Below are 17995 nucleotides of genomic sequence, written 5' to 3'. Positions count from 1 at the left end.
CACCTGGGACAGTAAATGAAATATGTTCATCCATTACGTTTTCCGCAGAGACCTCACACTCTTTTACTCTGGACACCTGTTGTGCTGAGCTGACCGCTGTTCCAAAGGCTTCACCTGTCCAAACAGATCAAAAGCAACCTCAACCAGGTCCAACCCAGGGTTTGATCCCTAATCTCTTGGATCAGGGGGGCGTTACTATAGAAATACCCACTCACAGGCAGCTCCAATCTGTGGGCAAGCTTCTGGAGAAGTCAGGCTCTGTAGAAACAGGACCTGACCAATCCTACATTCGTCAGGATTCTGATGAACGTCTCATTCTCTCAGAAAATCTGCTGTTTTGTTCTGGCAACCGGGGAGAAGAGGAATCCTCCCGTCTGCTATCAGACAACTTTGGAGGAGAGGGGAGGAGGGAAGGAGCACTCTGCTCACTTCTCCAGCTAAACAATGAGCAAAAGGTGGAGGGCAGCCATGCTTCTGTCAGTGATCCAGAAGCCTGCTTTACTCTAGGAAAAACATCAAGCTGTCCTGTGTTTACTGAGTCCACTCCTGATATTAGCAGAGAACAACACCAGGCCAATTCCATACCAAGCATAAACACTACTGTCAGCACACTTTCCAGTCATTGTAGGCAATTTCAGCAACTGCTACAGATCCCTGAACCTCCCAACAGCCTCAACGCTTCTTTATCTCTCCTCTCAGACTCCAACAATAATACAGAGGCCGGTACAAAAGGGGTAGGAAGAGGGGAGGGTTTAGTCTGTTTCTCACAGGGAGCCTACTACAAAAGTAATGAGAGAATAATTTGTCCTGTAGTTGAACCATCAACGAATGCGAACGATGATCCTTTAGAAAATGTAGACAAGACCGAGAACAAGTCTGAGGTGTTCCAGTCTTCACTGGACCACAGAAGCAATAGTGAAGATACTGAATCTGTGCCAGGGAGTAACCTTTCTATCCACAGCCATTCAAGACTCAAGACAAAGAAGAGTGATGAGGGTATTACTGTCATAAGTCTAGGTCAAGTTCAGACAGCAGAGGCCTATTAATGGACAGTGAATTTAGCCAGACAGGGGATCACAGCTTATCTACCAGAGGAAAAGACAGCTTATCCAAATCATTGGAGGAATATACACTGGCTGAGGGGCATAGGGACCACACACAGGTCACATTGTCAGCTCCACAGCAGGAGGTCAGGGTGAGGTACACACACCCTGATGTCAGCCTGCTCACTGTCAGCAGTTTAGAGCCAATTCTGGAGGCTGAGCGATCCCTTGAAAGCTGTGGCAAAACAGAGGAAGACTTTAACATAGAAACAGAGGAAAAATATGAGGTCATGAGGCCTACAGAGGAAGTTAGGGATAGTGCTAAACTTTCATGGGACAATTCAAGTCCCACGAGTCCCCAACATCATCCTGAGCATAAGGAAGATACTTCTGCCGAATCTGAAGCGAACCCGGCCACTTCTTACTGTAGACCGATGACTGTCGCCTATGATGCAGTGTCTTACACCTCAGCTAGCAGCACCTGCGATGAGTTTGAGGATCCTGTTTCTAACTCAGACAGAAATACCAACCATGACAAAATGACCAAGAGGAGCAAATCAAAAGGCAGCCAGGCAGGAAGTAAAAGCTCCAAGTTTTCTGTATTTGCAAAAATGCCTTCTTTTAGGAAGTCTAAGGGCTCAAAAGGTGCCACAGGTGAGGAGATTACCCAGGAGTCATCCGATGGCGCAGGTGAGGGCCTTCTGTCTGAGCACGGGCCCCATAGGGAGAACTCAGACGATGAGGTTTTTGTCCGAGGCAACGTGCTGAACCAAACAGTCCACCAATCACTGTCCTCACTGCATTATGAGATGGAAGATGAGGACTGTGGCTTTTTCCCCTCTTCTCCCCAAACTCGCCATGTCCGACAGCTGGTCAGCCAAGGGAGTAATGGGGAGGGAAACGGAGGAGCAAGCCCAGACAACCCCCTCCTCAGTCTTGCCCAGGCACCCAACGGGCAGACGTACAAGAGGAGCAAGAGCAACGACAGTTTAAACATCCGCATGCGCTTTGCACAGGCACACAAGTCTCTGTCCAGCCTGTTTGAGTCCCGCTCATTGGATAAGGAGAACGAGGAGCAGGCCACTGTGGGCACCGATGTGGATTCTGGTTTAGCCAAACAATCCTCAAGGAGGTTAAAGAAGGCCAAGGAGAATGAGCTGCTGAAAAGAACTATTTCAGTGCCGGAGGGGGAATGTAGCAGCGCAGCGTCTGGGCAGAGCTGGGAAGACATAACGTCTTCTCCTCTGCTGGACAGGCTCAACAGTCCAGGGACCCCCACATCCCCCGGAGCCCGTCGCCATACTGACCCCATCTCCAAGAGGGAAGGTCCCCTTGAAGCGAGTGGAAAGGAAACCCCCCATGGCTGTAAATCTGAGGGCCTGAGGAGAAAGTTATCACCAAATGGTGAACCTACCACTGAGTCGGGCCTACCTCTCTTTCTAGATGACTCAGCAGTCTCACAGCCTATCAACACCAGCGCTGTCTCACCTTTAAGCTCCTCACTAGCCACCCTTACTCAGCAGATTTCACCCCCCTAGGACCAAGTCCCACCCAGGGGTCAGTGAGAGCTTGGCTAAGGGACCCTTACGACCAATGAGCCCCAAACCCACCAGTCCCAGGCCGACGGCTCAGCGTAAAATCTTCTGCTACTCTCACTCAGCGAGGGCCAACTCTGCGTGTCCTTTCCTCCTGAGCCAGTCTGTCAGCGTAGAGGGATTAACAGACCCCCCCGAGAGACCTAAGACTCTAAAACCATCAGCTAGCCCCGTGGGTGTCAGCCTCAGCCCCGTGGATGCAGCCGAAGGCAGAATAGAAACCCAGTCACAAATCAGTGCCATCGACTCTATCAACGAATTAGAGGTAAGAAGATCTGTTTGTCATGCAGATTTTATAACATGAAAAGAAAATGTGGGACATCTTTATACAGGAATGAAATACCAAAATGTGTCTGGGATGTCATTCAACTGTGTAAATGCCTACCTTTTTAAATGTAAACATCACTTTAAGTCTCTGTAGATGAACTAGTCCTTGTTAAGATCTCAATTAAGATGCCAATAGGGTTCCAGCTCCCTGGGAAAAGGGTTTCATCCCCGCCTCCAACGCACCCTCACTATCTCTGGCTTTGGATGAACAGAAAAATAAAGCAACACCAGTTAATCTGTTACTCTGCTGTGTGTGTGTGTGTGTGTGTGTGTGTGTGTGTGTGTGTGTGTGTGTGTGTGTGTGTGTGTGTGTGTGTGTGTGTGTGTGTGTGTGTGTGTGTGTGTGTGTGTGTGTGTGTGTGTGTGTCAGGGTGGTTGCCGGTGTATCTAGTAGATCTGTCAGTATCTGGGTTGGGGACGGAGAACAAGTCCTTCTTTGTGGCTCTCTTCAATCTAAATGAAGAGGAGGAGAGAAACCGCAGAGTCAACTCTTTTTTCTCCCCCTCAGCCCCCAGCAGTGCGGTAGATTTCCATTCTGTGAGTTAGATGGTCACCACCGGCCCACCGCCCTGCCAGCTCCTATAATAGTCCTGTGATACAAAGCCAACAGGATAACTGGAGGACTAGCCCCACCTTGTGGCATCCTCCCACTTTAAATTAAATCTGATTTACTATAGCCTGGTTTTCCCAGTTGATGGTTAAGGGCTTTAGTCACCAACTTTTGCAGTATTTAATTTAATTGTTGTTGCGATTTTGGGGTCAACGTACCAGGTCTTTGTCAGTGAAGGTTCCTGTGGTAATAAGCATGTGCATCCTCATGTCATATCATACACCATTGACACGATTCACTGTCCTGTATTCAAAGTTACTGACTTATTAGGGTTAATAGTATCCCCAGTTCCTTTGCAGCCGAGGGGTTGGTAGAGAAAAGTCTGTGACTAACCAGTAAACTGTGCACTCAAAAGGGATCTCAAAACAGTGGCCGACCTCGCAGCCAGTCCAAAACAAGAAGGCAGTTGGAGGTGAAGAGCGAGGGGAAGCCCTCTGTGGTTCCCTGTGGGCTGAGGACTGGCTGCTGGGTGGATGTGTTCCGTGACGGAGGGGGCCAGCAGCAAAGGAAAACGTTCTCAGACGACCTCTGGATCGAAGAGCAGAAGAAAAACAAACGCAAACTGGCCCGAGCCATCCGGGGGAGCCTGGGCCAGCTCCACACGCTGTTGTCCGAAGACTCGGACAAAGTAAGAAGTGGCCACAGCGCCTCGAGCCGCCGAAGCAAAGATCCGAACCTCAGAAGTCTTTGTTACACTCTTCTCCTCTCTTCTCCTGTCTCTGAGTTTCTCCTGGACAGTCTGCTCCTGTCTGATGGCTTTATATCGAGGATATGAAACCTGTCATCGCTTTACTATCTGCTTCAGGCATGGCCTCCTAGATTTCCACTCTTCTGAACATTCATGCATGCCTTACTCTTTTCTTCCTTTTCTGCAATGTGTTGATTGGGTTCATGTTCAGTTTGAATATAAATAAATGGGTCAGTGATTTGAAGATAGTCCTCTATTATTCCCACAGACTGATGCTGGAGTGAGCTTGGGTCCCATTGAGGCCTTTCGTGGGATGCCCCTCAAATCGCACTGCTTCTCTCAGAGCACCCCCATCGGTCTGGACTGCCTCGGCTGGAGGCGACACATCTCCTACTTCTGTAAGTACTCTGATTAAGTGTTCTGCATTTTACATACGATACTTCTTATCCAGATGTTCGCAGGGACGTTGAATGGTGCTCTGGTGCTGTTCTTAGTTTCCTATGGCAGTCCAATGTTTTGTTGTGTGTCGCTGAGGCACCGGTGCAGTTCCTTATCCAACCTGCTGGCTGCAGTAAGCTCTCACTGTAACTTTACATTTAGCAAGTCCCTGCTACCATACAGATGCATATAATCAATACTCATATGCCATCAGATCCTCCTTTCTTTGGGGTAGAGTGGATTTTTTAAATTCATCTTTTGACAGAGAGAGGGAAAACATTTTTACAAAAACATTTTTTACTGAAATGATGTGTAAATATTTATGGCAGGGTGTTATAGTATTTCAAATTCCTGAATCTCGTCTAAAATGCTACAGTATAAACTGAAAGGTTTTTTCAAGTTAATACAAAGCAAATTGTCAAGAATCCATCGCTGTTATTGTCTTATTACAACTTTGTATAAAAGAACTGCTGAATCTATCATTTATATGAAGGAGTATCTTGCCAAATGTGATAAGCCAGTGCATCCCATTCTCTCACAGTGAGGTCACTGGTCTTGCTGCAGATGTCTTCAGTATAATTAGATTAAGTGGATTTATTTCAATTGTCATCTGAATCACAGTGGGTGCAGCGCTGCCTCTCTGGGGGGGCAATGTGGAGAGTAGGACTGCGCTCACAGACACACTTTAATCTTTCTAGGCAGTGCTATGCATGATCATTGTGAACCCCAGCAGAGCAGGACTAATCTCCACCGTGATACATCTCTTTTTCTCATGTAATCCTCTTTAAGGTGGTTTCATTAGTCTGGAATCTAATACCAGGCGTAGGAATGATGGCTTGATCTACAAAAAAATTCAGACATTCCTCTGTTAGGTCAGGCTCCGTTAGCCCTGGGTGCATGGCTTTAGATTTATCCGTTCACTGAGCGGGACTACACTATGACAGAGCTGTGCAACGCTGGCTTTGGACCGCACATTATATATACTGCGGATAAAGTTGTATGGATGAATAACGAGTACAGAAAGTATTGAAGTTTATTGATTTACCTGAGCCATTTCCAAAATATATCTTTAGTTGTTTGTGTCGTATACACAATCTGTCAAATTTAAAGGTTGGTTCATCCACATTACAAAGTGAGTAGGTCCAAAGAAGGATCAAGCCTCCCTTGTATTGTGATGCAGACAGACATGTTTGATAAGCATAGGTAAAATAAAATGCTAATATTTCATTGTTTCAAGCTTCACAAATCTGATTTTAGTTAAAACATGTGTTGGTGAAGCCTCTGAGTGTGTCATTCATCTGTCTAATCATGATGATATATATGTTATCCTGTAGATGTTGCATTAAACATCATTTACTAAATACATGTATTCATATATTCATCAGTTATGAAAGTCCCAGAGTCAATATGGCTGAAAATACCCAGTAACATAATCTGAAAATCTGCTCTGTAACTCACTGTAGATTTGAAAACCAACAGAGACTGTGCGGTGTGTGTATAGTGTGTGTGTGTGTGTGTGTGTTTGTTGTATGTTCGGGAGGGTGGAGGAAAGGGGGGAGGAGTGAGCGAGGGAGAGGGCTGGCTGTTTTCATCTCCACCTTAGTGGATACTGCACCATTAGTGAGCCGTTTACGCTGCAGGAACCCCCCTGCAGGACCCCCACTGATGTCAGCCTCGAGAGAGAGCGGGAGAGAGAGAGAGGCTGTCGTTGCATGAGCGGCGATCCAGAGCAGAGAGGTGGAGGAGAGCAGTGCTGCTACAGCCCGGCTGTACTGTGAATGGGAGGAGGAAGCAGCAAGTTGACAGCTGAAGCTTACCTCAGCGTATAGTGCCGCAGATATCCTCCGCCTCCTCTTCCTCCTCTGCGCTCTCGCCCTGGGGATAAACCACCTGCTCAGCCTGTCTTGCCTCTTCTTCATTCCCACTTACTTCTTCACTGTCCACTGCCATCTCCCCCCTTGTTGTCGTACATCCTGATCGGGATGCGGACCCAGCAGGGCTCGGAGGGGGGCGTGCCCCTGCCCGGGGGCAGCTGTGGCAGCAGCGGCAGCTTGGGGCTGTCTCCAGGCTCCGACTCGGACGGAGGGAGCCCGACAGCTGGAGTGGTGGACAGCATGTTGGACGGAGGTATCGGGGTGGGTGGATGTATGGGTGGAGGCGGAGGTAGCTTGGGTGGAACTCTGAGGGGGGTCCTGTCTCGCTATTGGAGCTTGGAGAGTCTGCACTCCACCACAGGTAAGTGCCTGATGCAGACCCCGCTGAAAATCCCTCAATTCCTCTGAGCTTTGTAATCTGTGAAATATGAAGTCTCTTTTTCACACACATGGATGAGACCACACCGGCACACTGGCACGCTGCCATGAGCAGAGTGTGTTATTCAAGGTTGGACTGGATGTACCCTGTGTGTTTGTGTGTGTGTGTGTGTGTGTGTGAGCGTCATGCCAGCCGTTGAGCTGACACTCTGTCAGCGAGAGGCTGTTGATGTGTTTGGGAGGGCCTTGGCTTTCTAGTAATGCAGAGAGAGCCAGAAAATACCAACGGTCTTATGGTCTTTCTTTGGCTGATTTCAGTGTGTGTATTCCTCTGCTGAACTCAGGTCATAGATAGTGTGTGTGCTCTCGAGGTGGCCTTAAGATAGCATGAGCAATAACCAACCTAAACTGTCTTGGGCTTGGGTATCCTTAGAAGTTTTTCAAAAATCAGAGCTAAGAAAACCTTTTTTTTGACAATTTCTTTTTTTAAATGACAGCACATAAGACAGGAGAGAGAAGAGTGAGAGGCAAATTAGTTTAAATTGCTGTATTCTGGGTATGTGACCATGTCCAGGCAGTGGGTATTATGCCTTTGCTCGGTCTTCTGTGTGCTTCTGAAAAGATGCAATGGGGGAAATGTCATATTGTCAATTTTTTTAATGTGGAATATATCAATTTTGAGTTGAATATTGCAGTCCTGATGGTCTTGTTTTGTAACAAAGTCTCTTCCCTCGTCTCAAGCCTGCTTCTCTATACACATATCAAAATCTATGTGCTTATGGTGCTTTCTCTCACCGCCAGCGTACATTTCTGTTGTTGTCATGGAACTGCATTTACCGTAGAAGGACCAAAGACTCAGGACTGAATTCATCTGTGAAGCTGGGAGCAGAGGCATCAGCGGCGGCACGGTCTGCCTCTTTAAAATGTCATCACATTAGCTTTATTGTGACTACCAGGCGTTGTCATTGCGGCTTTGTCAGTCAGGCTGTTTGTGTGTGTGTGTGTGTGTGTGTGTGTGTCTCTGTGTGTGTGTGTGTGTGTGTGTGTGTGTGTGTGTGTGTGTGTGTGTGTGTGTGTGTGTGTGTGTGTGTGTGTGTGTGTGTATGGAGCTGTGGTTTAAACTTGGAATAGATGAAGTGTATACATTCCAGAAGGGGGAGGATTAGGATGTACAGTGGAGTGGGAGGAGGGTCAGATACAGCGCTGAATATTACCATTGGAATATTAGCAAGTGTTTCTCTGCTCAGTGGGAGGCGGACAGACGAGCATATGTGCTGCATGCTGTTGAGGAAATCAATGACACAAACTTGGGCTACTACAGTGCATGTAAATAAATATGTGTGTGTGTGTGTGTGTGATGTAGCCTATATGTGTCCTTGACTGAGGGCTGTTTCTTTCTTCTATGTTTCTCTGTGCAGCCAAACTCTCTCTCTCTCTCCCATTCACACCTGGAAACACACACACACACACACACACACACACACACACACACACACACACACACACACACACACACACACACACACACACACACACACACACACACACACACACACACACACACACACACACACACACACACACACACACACACACACACACACAGACCTTTATCTAACCGTCAATGTCTTCCACGATCACGACGTTCCCTCAACCTTACGAAATAGATTTAGTCTGTGCTTGAAACTACTCTCATCCGACCTCGTCTAAAGAAAAGCGTCTATTCTCTTTCCAAATAGCAAATGACTCGAAGTTGGGAAAAATGGTGTAAAGGTGTGTGTGGGGGGGAGGTTTTCAAATGGTGTGAGATGATCTGTTTGATGCAGACTCAAGCCCTCAGGTGCTGTAATTTCACTCAACTTTACTCAGAGAGGGGGTGGAACAGATACGATTCAATACTGCCAATAGGGGCGTTAAATAAGAAACCACAGACTAACGATATTTGGTCGTTTAGTTTTAAAGACTTGTTGGTCACAATGTACTGTTGAAGCGCTGTTTTTTGTTTGCCCTTGACGGATAGGAGAGCGAGTGAAGGGGACTATAGGGTTGAGATTTCCCGTGACGAAGATTAGAAGAGAAGTTTAATCAGATTTAGGCTGGAGGACCTTGTTTTTTCTATAAAGAGGGTGCAGGGGCAAGTGAAAAGTCCCTCCATTTAGTGCTGGCAATGTGACAGGAGGACATCTGTCTCCTGCATACAGCCCCTGTGACTGATAGGAAGACACACACACACACACACACTGTGCAGGGTCGTCAATGTCTTCCACAGCAAACTGGGGAAACTATTTCTTGTTAATGGAGCAGGCTTTGTGCAGGGGGGCATTTGTCATGGTGAAAGAGAAAGGGACTAACACTAAAGTATCCGGACAGGGGTTTACAGGAGAAGATATAAATTGAGTTTATTACTTGAGCCCTTGTTAGGATGTTTTCCTTTAAATGTACCATCATATAGCAGGATGTGGCTCAGCAGTGGTGCATGTTGTCCCTTACACTGCTACATACACCATCACTTATGTAACTTCCTCCTCTGACAATACAATTCGTCAAACTAATGTGTGTTCATAATTGCCTGTTCGGACTGCTTGGCCTCCGGTTCTACTGTTTCCATCGATTTGATTTGGAGAACTTCAAGCTTAAGACGTGCTTTCTTAGCTTTATACTTTCAAATGTAAAGTCAAACGGACCAACATTCAGACACATTTTATTTATTGTGCGATGCTGCCACAGAGGCAATGTCTGGGATTGGCCCATGCTTGCTTCTGTAAATTAAAGCAAGGCCAGCTGGCAACGGGGCAGCACACTGTGCCTACCAAATACACACACACACACACACACACACACACACACACACTGGCAAATGTCCTCGTCTGTGGGGCAGGAAACAGTGCGGGAGGAGGGAGAGATGTCTGAAAGCATCCATCACAAAAAATGAGAGGCACGGAGCTCTCTGGGAAATAGGTCGCTGTGGAACATCCATTCGGCCCGAGGCTTCTTCCTGTTCTACCTCCAATGAAGTTACTTAGTTGAGATGGGCAGCGGGAACAAAGGACAGGACTACTGCAATTATTTCCATCTATTTTAGTCAACTAATGCATCACCTTTGCTCTGCAGTGTGCATTTATAGGGTATGAAACATGCGTAAAACAGATGAAACACTCAAGGTAGATTTGACACATCATTGAACAGAATTTTGAACTAGACTATGACATACAACACACACACACACACATCCACCATAAAGACCAATGAGAATCCATACTGCACAACATGTTCCATTCTCTGGCAATATATATTCAATATACTGTAGTCGACCTCGTCAACGCACAATTGCGGTCTAAAGTGCTGGGAGCAATTAACTCTGCTTAATGGCGTTGTTGTCTCCAAACAGCCCATTACGTGGTGTCGGAGCGGCGTGCCGTGCTCCATAAAACAGACAGAGAGTTGTAGAGGGGCATGATGTCATGCAGCCTCTGAAGAGAGAGGTTATTCCACAATAATCAATATCCTCCAGTGTTTTTACAGTAAATGACGATTGATTAAACAGTAAATTAGAACTGAAATATTGGTGTTTATTTTTCAATTCTGGAATGAATAATAATGTCCGTGATGAATGATAAATAATACCGCTTTTTCTGCTTCTCTGTTTGTGTTACTATAAGTACATTAATCTGTGCTTTGTAGAGCCTATGTGGAGTCATTTCATGTTGTAAGCCTTATAATGCATATATATGATTGCCCAATACTCTGGTTTCTGAATAATTACCTACAAAACAAGCTACCTTAGCCTCGACTGCATTTTGAACGTAATGCTTAATATCTAAAATAAGCATTCTAACGTGAAAAGGTTAAATGGTGACTGTTATAAACACTGTACCTTCCGCTCAGTGTGAGGCACTCATACAGAATGAATGCAGCATTAAGACCTGATTTATTTTACATTTTGTAGTCAACGGCCTCCCTGTTGCTAGCTTGGCAGCGACTGTACTACACAGAAAGCTAAAATTATTCCTCTTTGTTGGAGAAGAGGAAGAAAAGAGTGCCTGTCGTTCTCGGCTCTCTCATTGGCAGGCGGTTAGTGAGAAGTCGCTCCCTTTTTTAAATAGATTTCTTCTGACGCGAGGCGCGGCGGCCCGGGCTGAGCAGAACTGAGGCTGAAACTCTCTTGATCTCGTGCTTCATCCCGTCCATCGCTCTCGCTTTGCCCATCACCGAAGGGCAGAGCAGGTTGGGCACGAGCTTGACGGTACAGCTGCCTACACGCTGGATGCTCACACTGCTGGAGATTGACAGGCAGGCAGGGAGACAGGATCATGGGTGTTCGGGAGGATGGAGGGAGACAAATAAATAACATCTATAGCTGCCATCACGTCAGATCAGATGGTCCTATTGCACAGCCACGCCTGAAAGAAAGCCTTCCTCTACTACCAAACATTTACTAGTGTTGTCTGTAAGAAGTTGTACACACTGTTTTTGTACTTGCAAACCCCTATACTCTTGTGCTGTTAAATCTGAATGAATCAAGTAACATCTGCCCATGTGCTATGACACCACAGAGGTGTAAGAGCTGCAGTTTGCACCTTGTAATTGGTGTTTGAGAGGCTTCTAACACGGGAAAAAATAGACCTCTACTGTTGAGTCACACAGTATTACTAATAAAAAGATTTTCAGATTTAGATGAGTCCTACATCATTTAACTTTTTAAATCTCGGTAATTATCCATGGTTTTTAGCACTAGCTAGACTATTTCCAGTTATTAAGATTGCTCTGCCTTCCCCCCAATACAACAGAGGTCAAGGCAACATTGAAAAAATGACATCATGACAGTTTTTTATGACATATTTCCATGAAAACAGTGCGGAGTGAAGTCTGCAAACCAATGCAAACCAAGCTCTAGAGCTAATTAGCATTTCATTTCTTCACAGATAACACTAGAGCTCACACTCATGTTAGACAACTTTAAAAGTGGCTGTGGTCTGCAGGGCTGGACTGGCATCTGAAAAGGGCCCGGGCACTTTTGATCACCCAAGGGCCAAGCGCCATTTTTTTATATATATATTTATATATACATAAATCTTCCACTCCCATTTCAACGTTCTGATTTGGCTTTAAACACAACAATATAAGTTGGAAACCAAATCTAGTCAGAGAAATATTTGACACCAAAGCTAAGGCACCACACACACACACACACTACTGAATATGTAAGTCTTACTGAATAAAATTAAACCTGTAGTAATCATTTCCTTGGTTAAATGTTTTTATACTCTCAGCTTAAAATTGCTCCAATCCACATAGTGTTAGTGAGCTTACTGAATGGAATGTTAACACACACACACCCCCCCCACCAAAACGTTTCTAGTTGTCTAGGCATAAACTGTAATGCAACTTGAGACAGATCAAAAGAGCGTAAGCTAGTCATTATGTCTAACAGTGTTTTTTTCGGACTCGTCATTTTTTTCACCACAGCAAAACCAAGTGACCGCTTCTTATTGCTTAGGCTTCCAACATCACTTGTTAAAGTTCCGTGTACAATACGCCTTGAAACATCCAACTGCGTTGTCTCAACCATGAAGAAATTGAAACATCCATTGCTTTCATGCTTTCCAGAACACAACGTGTTTGAATGGTAGGATAGCCTATCCATGACCACCACAGGAAAATGCAACTCATAAAGACACGATTAAAATATCAGATACACATTGCCAACAACAAAGCTAATATACCATGTTTTTACATGTCATGCAAATTGGAGTGAGCGCGTAGCTATCAGCTATCAGCTATTCCTAAACAGTAGCACGGCTAGTCAGCTTCTTACCTATCCATCTACCGTGCAAATAGGCAGAAAACTTAAGATAACACGAGATGTCTTGATAATGACGTGGCATGCCATTACAGAAGGAAAATATTACACAAATACATTTTGTATAAAACCACAGTTGCACAAGACACGACAAGCAGTAGAGTGGAAATAAGATATTGGTTGGATTTGAGAAAGTGAAAGGGGGGATGCCATAACTAACACGCACTAGCAATTACAAGACACAGCACATGTCGTCCTTGTGACAGCTGACAGCTCAAGACAAATGGAAGATTTCTATAAGCTGTCAAAACAATACAAGAAAGGTGTACGAAAATAAATCGGTACATATTTGTGACTGATTTGAGAGAGTGGGGGCGACACATTTAGTCTTAGTTTCAGGCAATAAATGGGAAAAACGCCGAAGCAGTGAATAGCTAATCTGCCTAGCTAGCTAGGGTATTTCTAGACGGGACGGCACTAGCATAACTTCAAACACATCACATGACCTTGTAACAGCTCGACAAATGGAAGAGTTATATATGCTGGCGCAACATTACAAGAGAAGTGCATGAAAATATATCAAATGGGTACATGTTTGTGACTGATTTGATAAAGTCAGGATGACAACTTGGTCTCGGTTTCAGGCAATAAATGGGAAACGAAACGCCGAAGCGGTGAATAGCTACACTGCATTGGCTAGCTAGCGGGTGTGTTGAGCTGAATTCTAACCTCAATCTCCCCCTGCTGGGTCACGTCTCGTGACTCTCGTCTCTCCGTCTCCTCCTCCTCTGGTTCCCCGGCTCGAACCACCATCTCCTCCGCCTCCTCCTCCTCTACATTCTCCACCACCTGTGCGCTCGTTGTCGTTGTACCGGCGGCCCCACCGCCCGAACCCGAGGTTGAGCTGCCTGGTTCCCCATCATCTCCCACGGCCCCAGCAGCAGCCCCACTACCCGAACCTGAAGTCGAGCTTGTGCTTTTGAATAAGTCGGTGATTTTTGCACATTTTGCTGCGTCGTCTTTAAGTTTTTGCTTTCTCTTTTCCATTCGCTTCTCATGGCCACTCTTTTGTTTCTCCATCTCGCGACCTCTCTATCCTCCACCATTCGCTTACAAAATTTGAGGTGATGACTTGGGTCAAGTGAGGGCCTCTAGGGAGGGGCGGGCCTTCGAGAACCAAGGAATTTCATTGGACTAGCCAAATGTGCCTCAAGAGAAGCATCCAATGGGCCACGATGTGTCATGTTTTTACCGTCGCAATCAATAAAAAATATATATAATGTATGTTTTGTTTCCGGCCCTGGGAAGGCCCAAAACGTTGGAGGGCCTGGCGGGATTTGCCCGGTACGCCAGATAGCCAGTCCAGCCCTGGTGGTCTGTCACGGTGCTAAAGTATACATGACGCTACATGAGCGTCCCGGCTGCTCCCATAAATATCTCAACATACACATGCTGTGGTTTAGGGCTGCGTTGCCTCGGGCCATGATAATGCTTCTGCATGTCTTACTACTTTACCGTGGGGAGAATACCCTTTCAGTGTTGTTCTCTGTATACACTTCTCCCCTGTGCTTCCTTGTACATTATTGAATGTCTTTTCTAAGTGATCTGCATTTGCTCTGCATTTAGAAAACGGCTCCTCCATTCTTCCAATTTGAGTGAATTCTGTCTTAGCTTATTCTTGTTTTACGTTAGCATTCACAGGAACGTTTTCAGTACTTAATCATCTCCTTGATTCTCAGTAATTTATTTCGGCTCCCATTGCCTTCTCCCTCCTTTATTAATGCATACACACAGTACTATCCTCAGGTACATCTAGTTCATCATCTACTCGATTCCTTCCTTCAAACGTCTCTTCCTGTTTGTTTTTCTTGTCCTTAGCTGCCCTCCACACCCTGCTTCAGTTACAGTAGTATCGATAGAACATGAACTTTGGTGTGTTGCTTGTCCCGGGTCGGCTGACTTCTCAAGAAACACAGATAAATGTCAGTATGGCTATCAGGTATTCCTAAGTGCTCGCTTCTGTGAGTCACAAGGGCATATGAGGTTAAATTCTTCCTCAAGTTTTCAGTAACATGCCCCTCCTGGCTCTGCTTACCTCCTCTGCTTGTGATAGGCTTATCTTATCATAGCTCCATAGCTGCTCAGGCACCCTGTGATCGCCCCAGTAAGATGTTTTGAGTTCTCTTCCCAAGCTGTGCACGTCTGACCACATCTGAATGCAAGAAAAGTGAGGTGAAATGAGCTGAGATGCAATCAGTCTTACTAATCGTTACTGTCTGGAAACGTCAGACAGTTTCTCCTCCTGAGGAATGCAAAAAGAGAGCTGGAGAGAGGAGGTCTGCCTCCTAAAGCGATTCAGCTCTTCAAAGGTGTCAATTTAATTTGGAGTCATTTGGTTTAGAAACTTGCCCTTTTGCAGTTAGCCTCGTTTTATATTGGGCACCGATTTTCTTAATATTTACGAGTTGTTTGGTCCTTCACACACATTTTATCCCTCTCCAGCCGCCTTAGAGAGTGCTGGGTCCTAAAGATAAGACCTGGGTCCTGTCAGACTCCAGAAATCACACTTTGAGGTGCTGAAACCTGAGCCAGGAGTCACTGACATTTCCAAGGGAGTGTGTGAGACTTCTGTTTGTGGCTCCGCACTGAGAAGCCAATCGTTTAAGACTCCAGTAGCACGGTCATGGTCAGTTAATCCTCCATCAGCACAATAAGTTATCAAATCTATTATTTATGTTCTTCATAACTTTTCCAATTTGCTGTTTCAGTTCCATATTGGTTCAGTGATGTCCTGATGAAACCATTAAGCCGCATACAGTTTTCAGCTCTAATTCTACCTCTTGAACAGCCAGAAGGAGCCATCGATGTTTGAGATTCCTGAAGAGAGCTCTCGTCTACCTTTCCTTCCTCCTCTTGTCCTTCATTCACCCATCCCCCCTCTTCTTTCACTCCTTATCTCCATCCCTGCCTCCCCCATTCCTCTGATAATAATGCAGGCGAAGGTGTGAGGAGACGGCAGTAGGAGGAGGGAAGTGGAGGTTCTTACAGTAGTGTGTGTCAGCTTCCATTCAGTGTGTTTGTGTCCTTGTGTAGGTTTCATATACTGCCCATGTATGGCACAGAGCCAGAGGAGGAACAGACCCCGGCACTTCTTTGCACGCTCTTCTCTAAACCTCCCCCTCCTCGGTCTATCGTCCCCACTCTTTCTTCCACTCTGTCATTTTCTCTTCACTTCACTTCAGCCTTTAAGTCCTCATCAGAGAAGATCAGCTGGGAGCCCACGTTCCTCTGTGTGTAGCACAACGATGGCAGGCTGTAAACTTTGCTCTTATCCCTCTCGGGGAGGATGTGAGCCTTCAGAATCAATGTTCATGGATATTAGACTTACTAATTTCAAGATGGAATTGACATTTGTTCCCCGAATGTATTAATCATGTTTGGGAAAGTGACTGCCTCCTCTGCTGTTCCTTCATGTACAGTATATCCGGGATTCTTTCCATCTTCTGGAAGTCATTCTCTTTTACTAGTGTTCAAAAACCTCAGATTTCAAACACATCTTCCTGCGAGCAGATTGTAGATTTGTTGTACAATACTAATTTGGATTTTGACATAAAATTGATCGTATAGCAAACTGTAAAATACTGCTGACTCATTCTTTGTGTTGACACAATTGAACTGAAAGGACTTACTTACTTGACTTACTAGGCAGATGTTTAGATTGATGACAGTCAGCGGATGAGAACGCTGTAGGGCCTCTAAACACTATTGACAATTTACTGTCAATCAGACGTACGTAGATCTGGATTTGAGATTGGTTGTGATCGAGCTGCTGGTTACATAAGGAAGTGAGGTACGGATCATATATAAACCATCGAAGAGATGATCCTCTGTTTGTCTGGAAAGCTGATCTGCTTCAGGAGATAATGCCATTCACTGGCTTTAATTACTCTCTGGCCAGTTAATCCCGGTGAACGAGCGGATTTGAACACACACACACACACACACACACACACACACACACACACACACACACACACACACACACAGTTAAAATGAATGAAATCTGCTCCACCCAGAGAACCTGGCTAGTGTTACCAGGTCCTAAACTCCCTCCTGCCATGTGCTCCGCTCATCTGTCATCATCCTCTCTGACACACAAACACACACACACACACACACACACACACACACACACACACACACACACACACACACACACACACACACACATACACACACACACACACACACACACACACACACACACACACACACACACACACACACACACACACACACACACACACACACACACTCACACACTAATCCTCACATGACACACACAGTTTTACCTCTATGCTTCCACCCTAACCCATTTTCCCTTAGTCACTGTGTTTTGAAAGTCCCCATTTACTGATTTCATTGAAACTGTGTACAGGACAGTTTAATTCTGATGCACTGGGCAGCATATCATATCCAAGCTGGGCCAGCATAGCTCTCATGCTGGCTCTCTGCCTTCTCAGCACAGTCGCACCACCCTAGGTGGCACTTGGTCTGGCTCGGAGGTCAGGGTCCGATGCGCTTAATCCAATCCAATCCAATGTTTCTGAGTGTCTCTCTAGGCCATGCATGCTCCAAAAGCTCCGAAGCATCAAAGGCAAAAAGACAAAACATAATGTAAAGTTCAGTTCAGCCTTTAATATAAATGCTGCATCTTTTCAAAACCAGTATCAGGACCACCTCAGCAATGCAATAATGCTGTCATTGTTAAAAAAGAGCAGCTAATATTGGCAGGCGGAGCAACAAGTTAGCATGCTGCTGAATGCCGTCTCCCTGCTGGTTGGATGTTTTGGGGCCCTCGGGGTAGGGGACAGTCAGAGGGTCATCCAAAAGCCCTGTTTCCCACCACTGGATTTCCCATGGTTGACATGTCGGTGGGGTCTGTCCCACTTCTGCAGGACAACTTGTTCCACTGTTTGTATTTATAAAATCAGAGACGACACAGAGGCACCAGGGACTACTTTCTCTCCACTGGAACACATCCTCAGTGTTTCAATTGAGTGATCGTACTGTAGAGCTCGATATAGATTAAAGAAGTAATGAAATAACTCAGGGGAATGTTCTCTTGAGTAAAGTGGTATGAACATGAGGGGTTGGCTTATCAGGATGAAGTCTTCCTCTCTAAGTGTGTGTGTGTGTTTGTGTGTGCGTGTGTGTGCTTCTTACTCATCACATAACGCAT

The 17995-nt window shown here is 45.6% G+C and overlaps 1 protein-coding gene across 4 annotated transcripts in view; it reads left to right on the top strand.

Annotated features, from left to right (window-relative positions):
* Positions 1–2636: 2636 nt before the first annotated feature.
* The window catches only part of arhgef4 (Rho guanine nucleotide exchange factor (GEF) 4), a 36328-nt gene continuing 20969 nt past the window's right edge, over positions 2637–17995 (top strand). For 2 of the 4 annotated variants that reach the window (XM_063912942.1, XM_063912940.1), the window contains exons 1-3: positions 2637–2903; positions 3931–4203; positions 4532–4661. In XM_063912942.1, coding sequence (XP_063769012.1) covers positions 2637–2903; positions 3931–4203; positions 4532–4661 — 670 coding nt within the window. Of the gene's footprint in view, positions 2904–3930; positions 4204–4531; positions 4662–6427; positions 6937–17995 lie in introns of those variants that run through there. The other 2 variants (XM_063912943.1, XM_063912944.1) reach the window with 2 other exon arrangements.

This window comes from Eleginops maclovinus, chromosome 21 (genome assembly GCF_036324505.1).
Source record: "Eleginops maclovinus isolate JMC-PN-2008 ecotype Puerto Natales chromosome 21, JC_Emac_rtc_rv5, whole genome shotgun sequence".
In the NCBI taxonomy this organism is placed as follows: Eukaryota; Metazoa; Chordata; class Actinopteri; order Perciformes; family Eleginopidae; genus Eleginops; species Eleginops maclovinus.
This window is presented reverse-complemented; position numbering and strand designations above follow the sequence as displayed.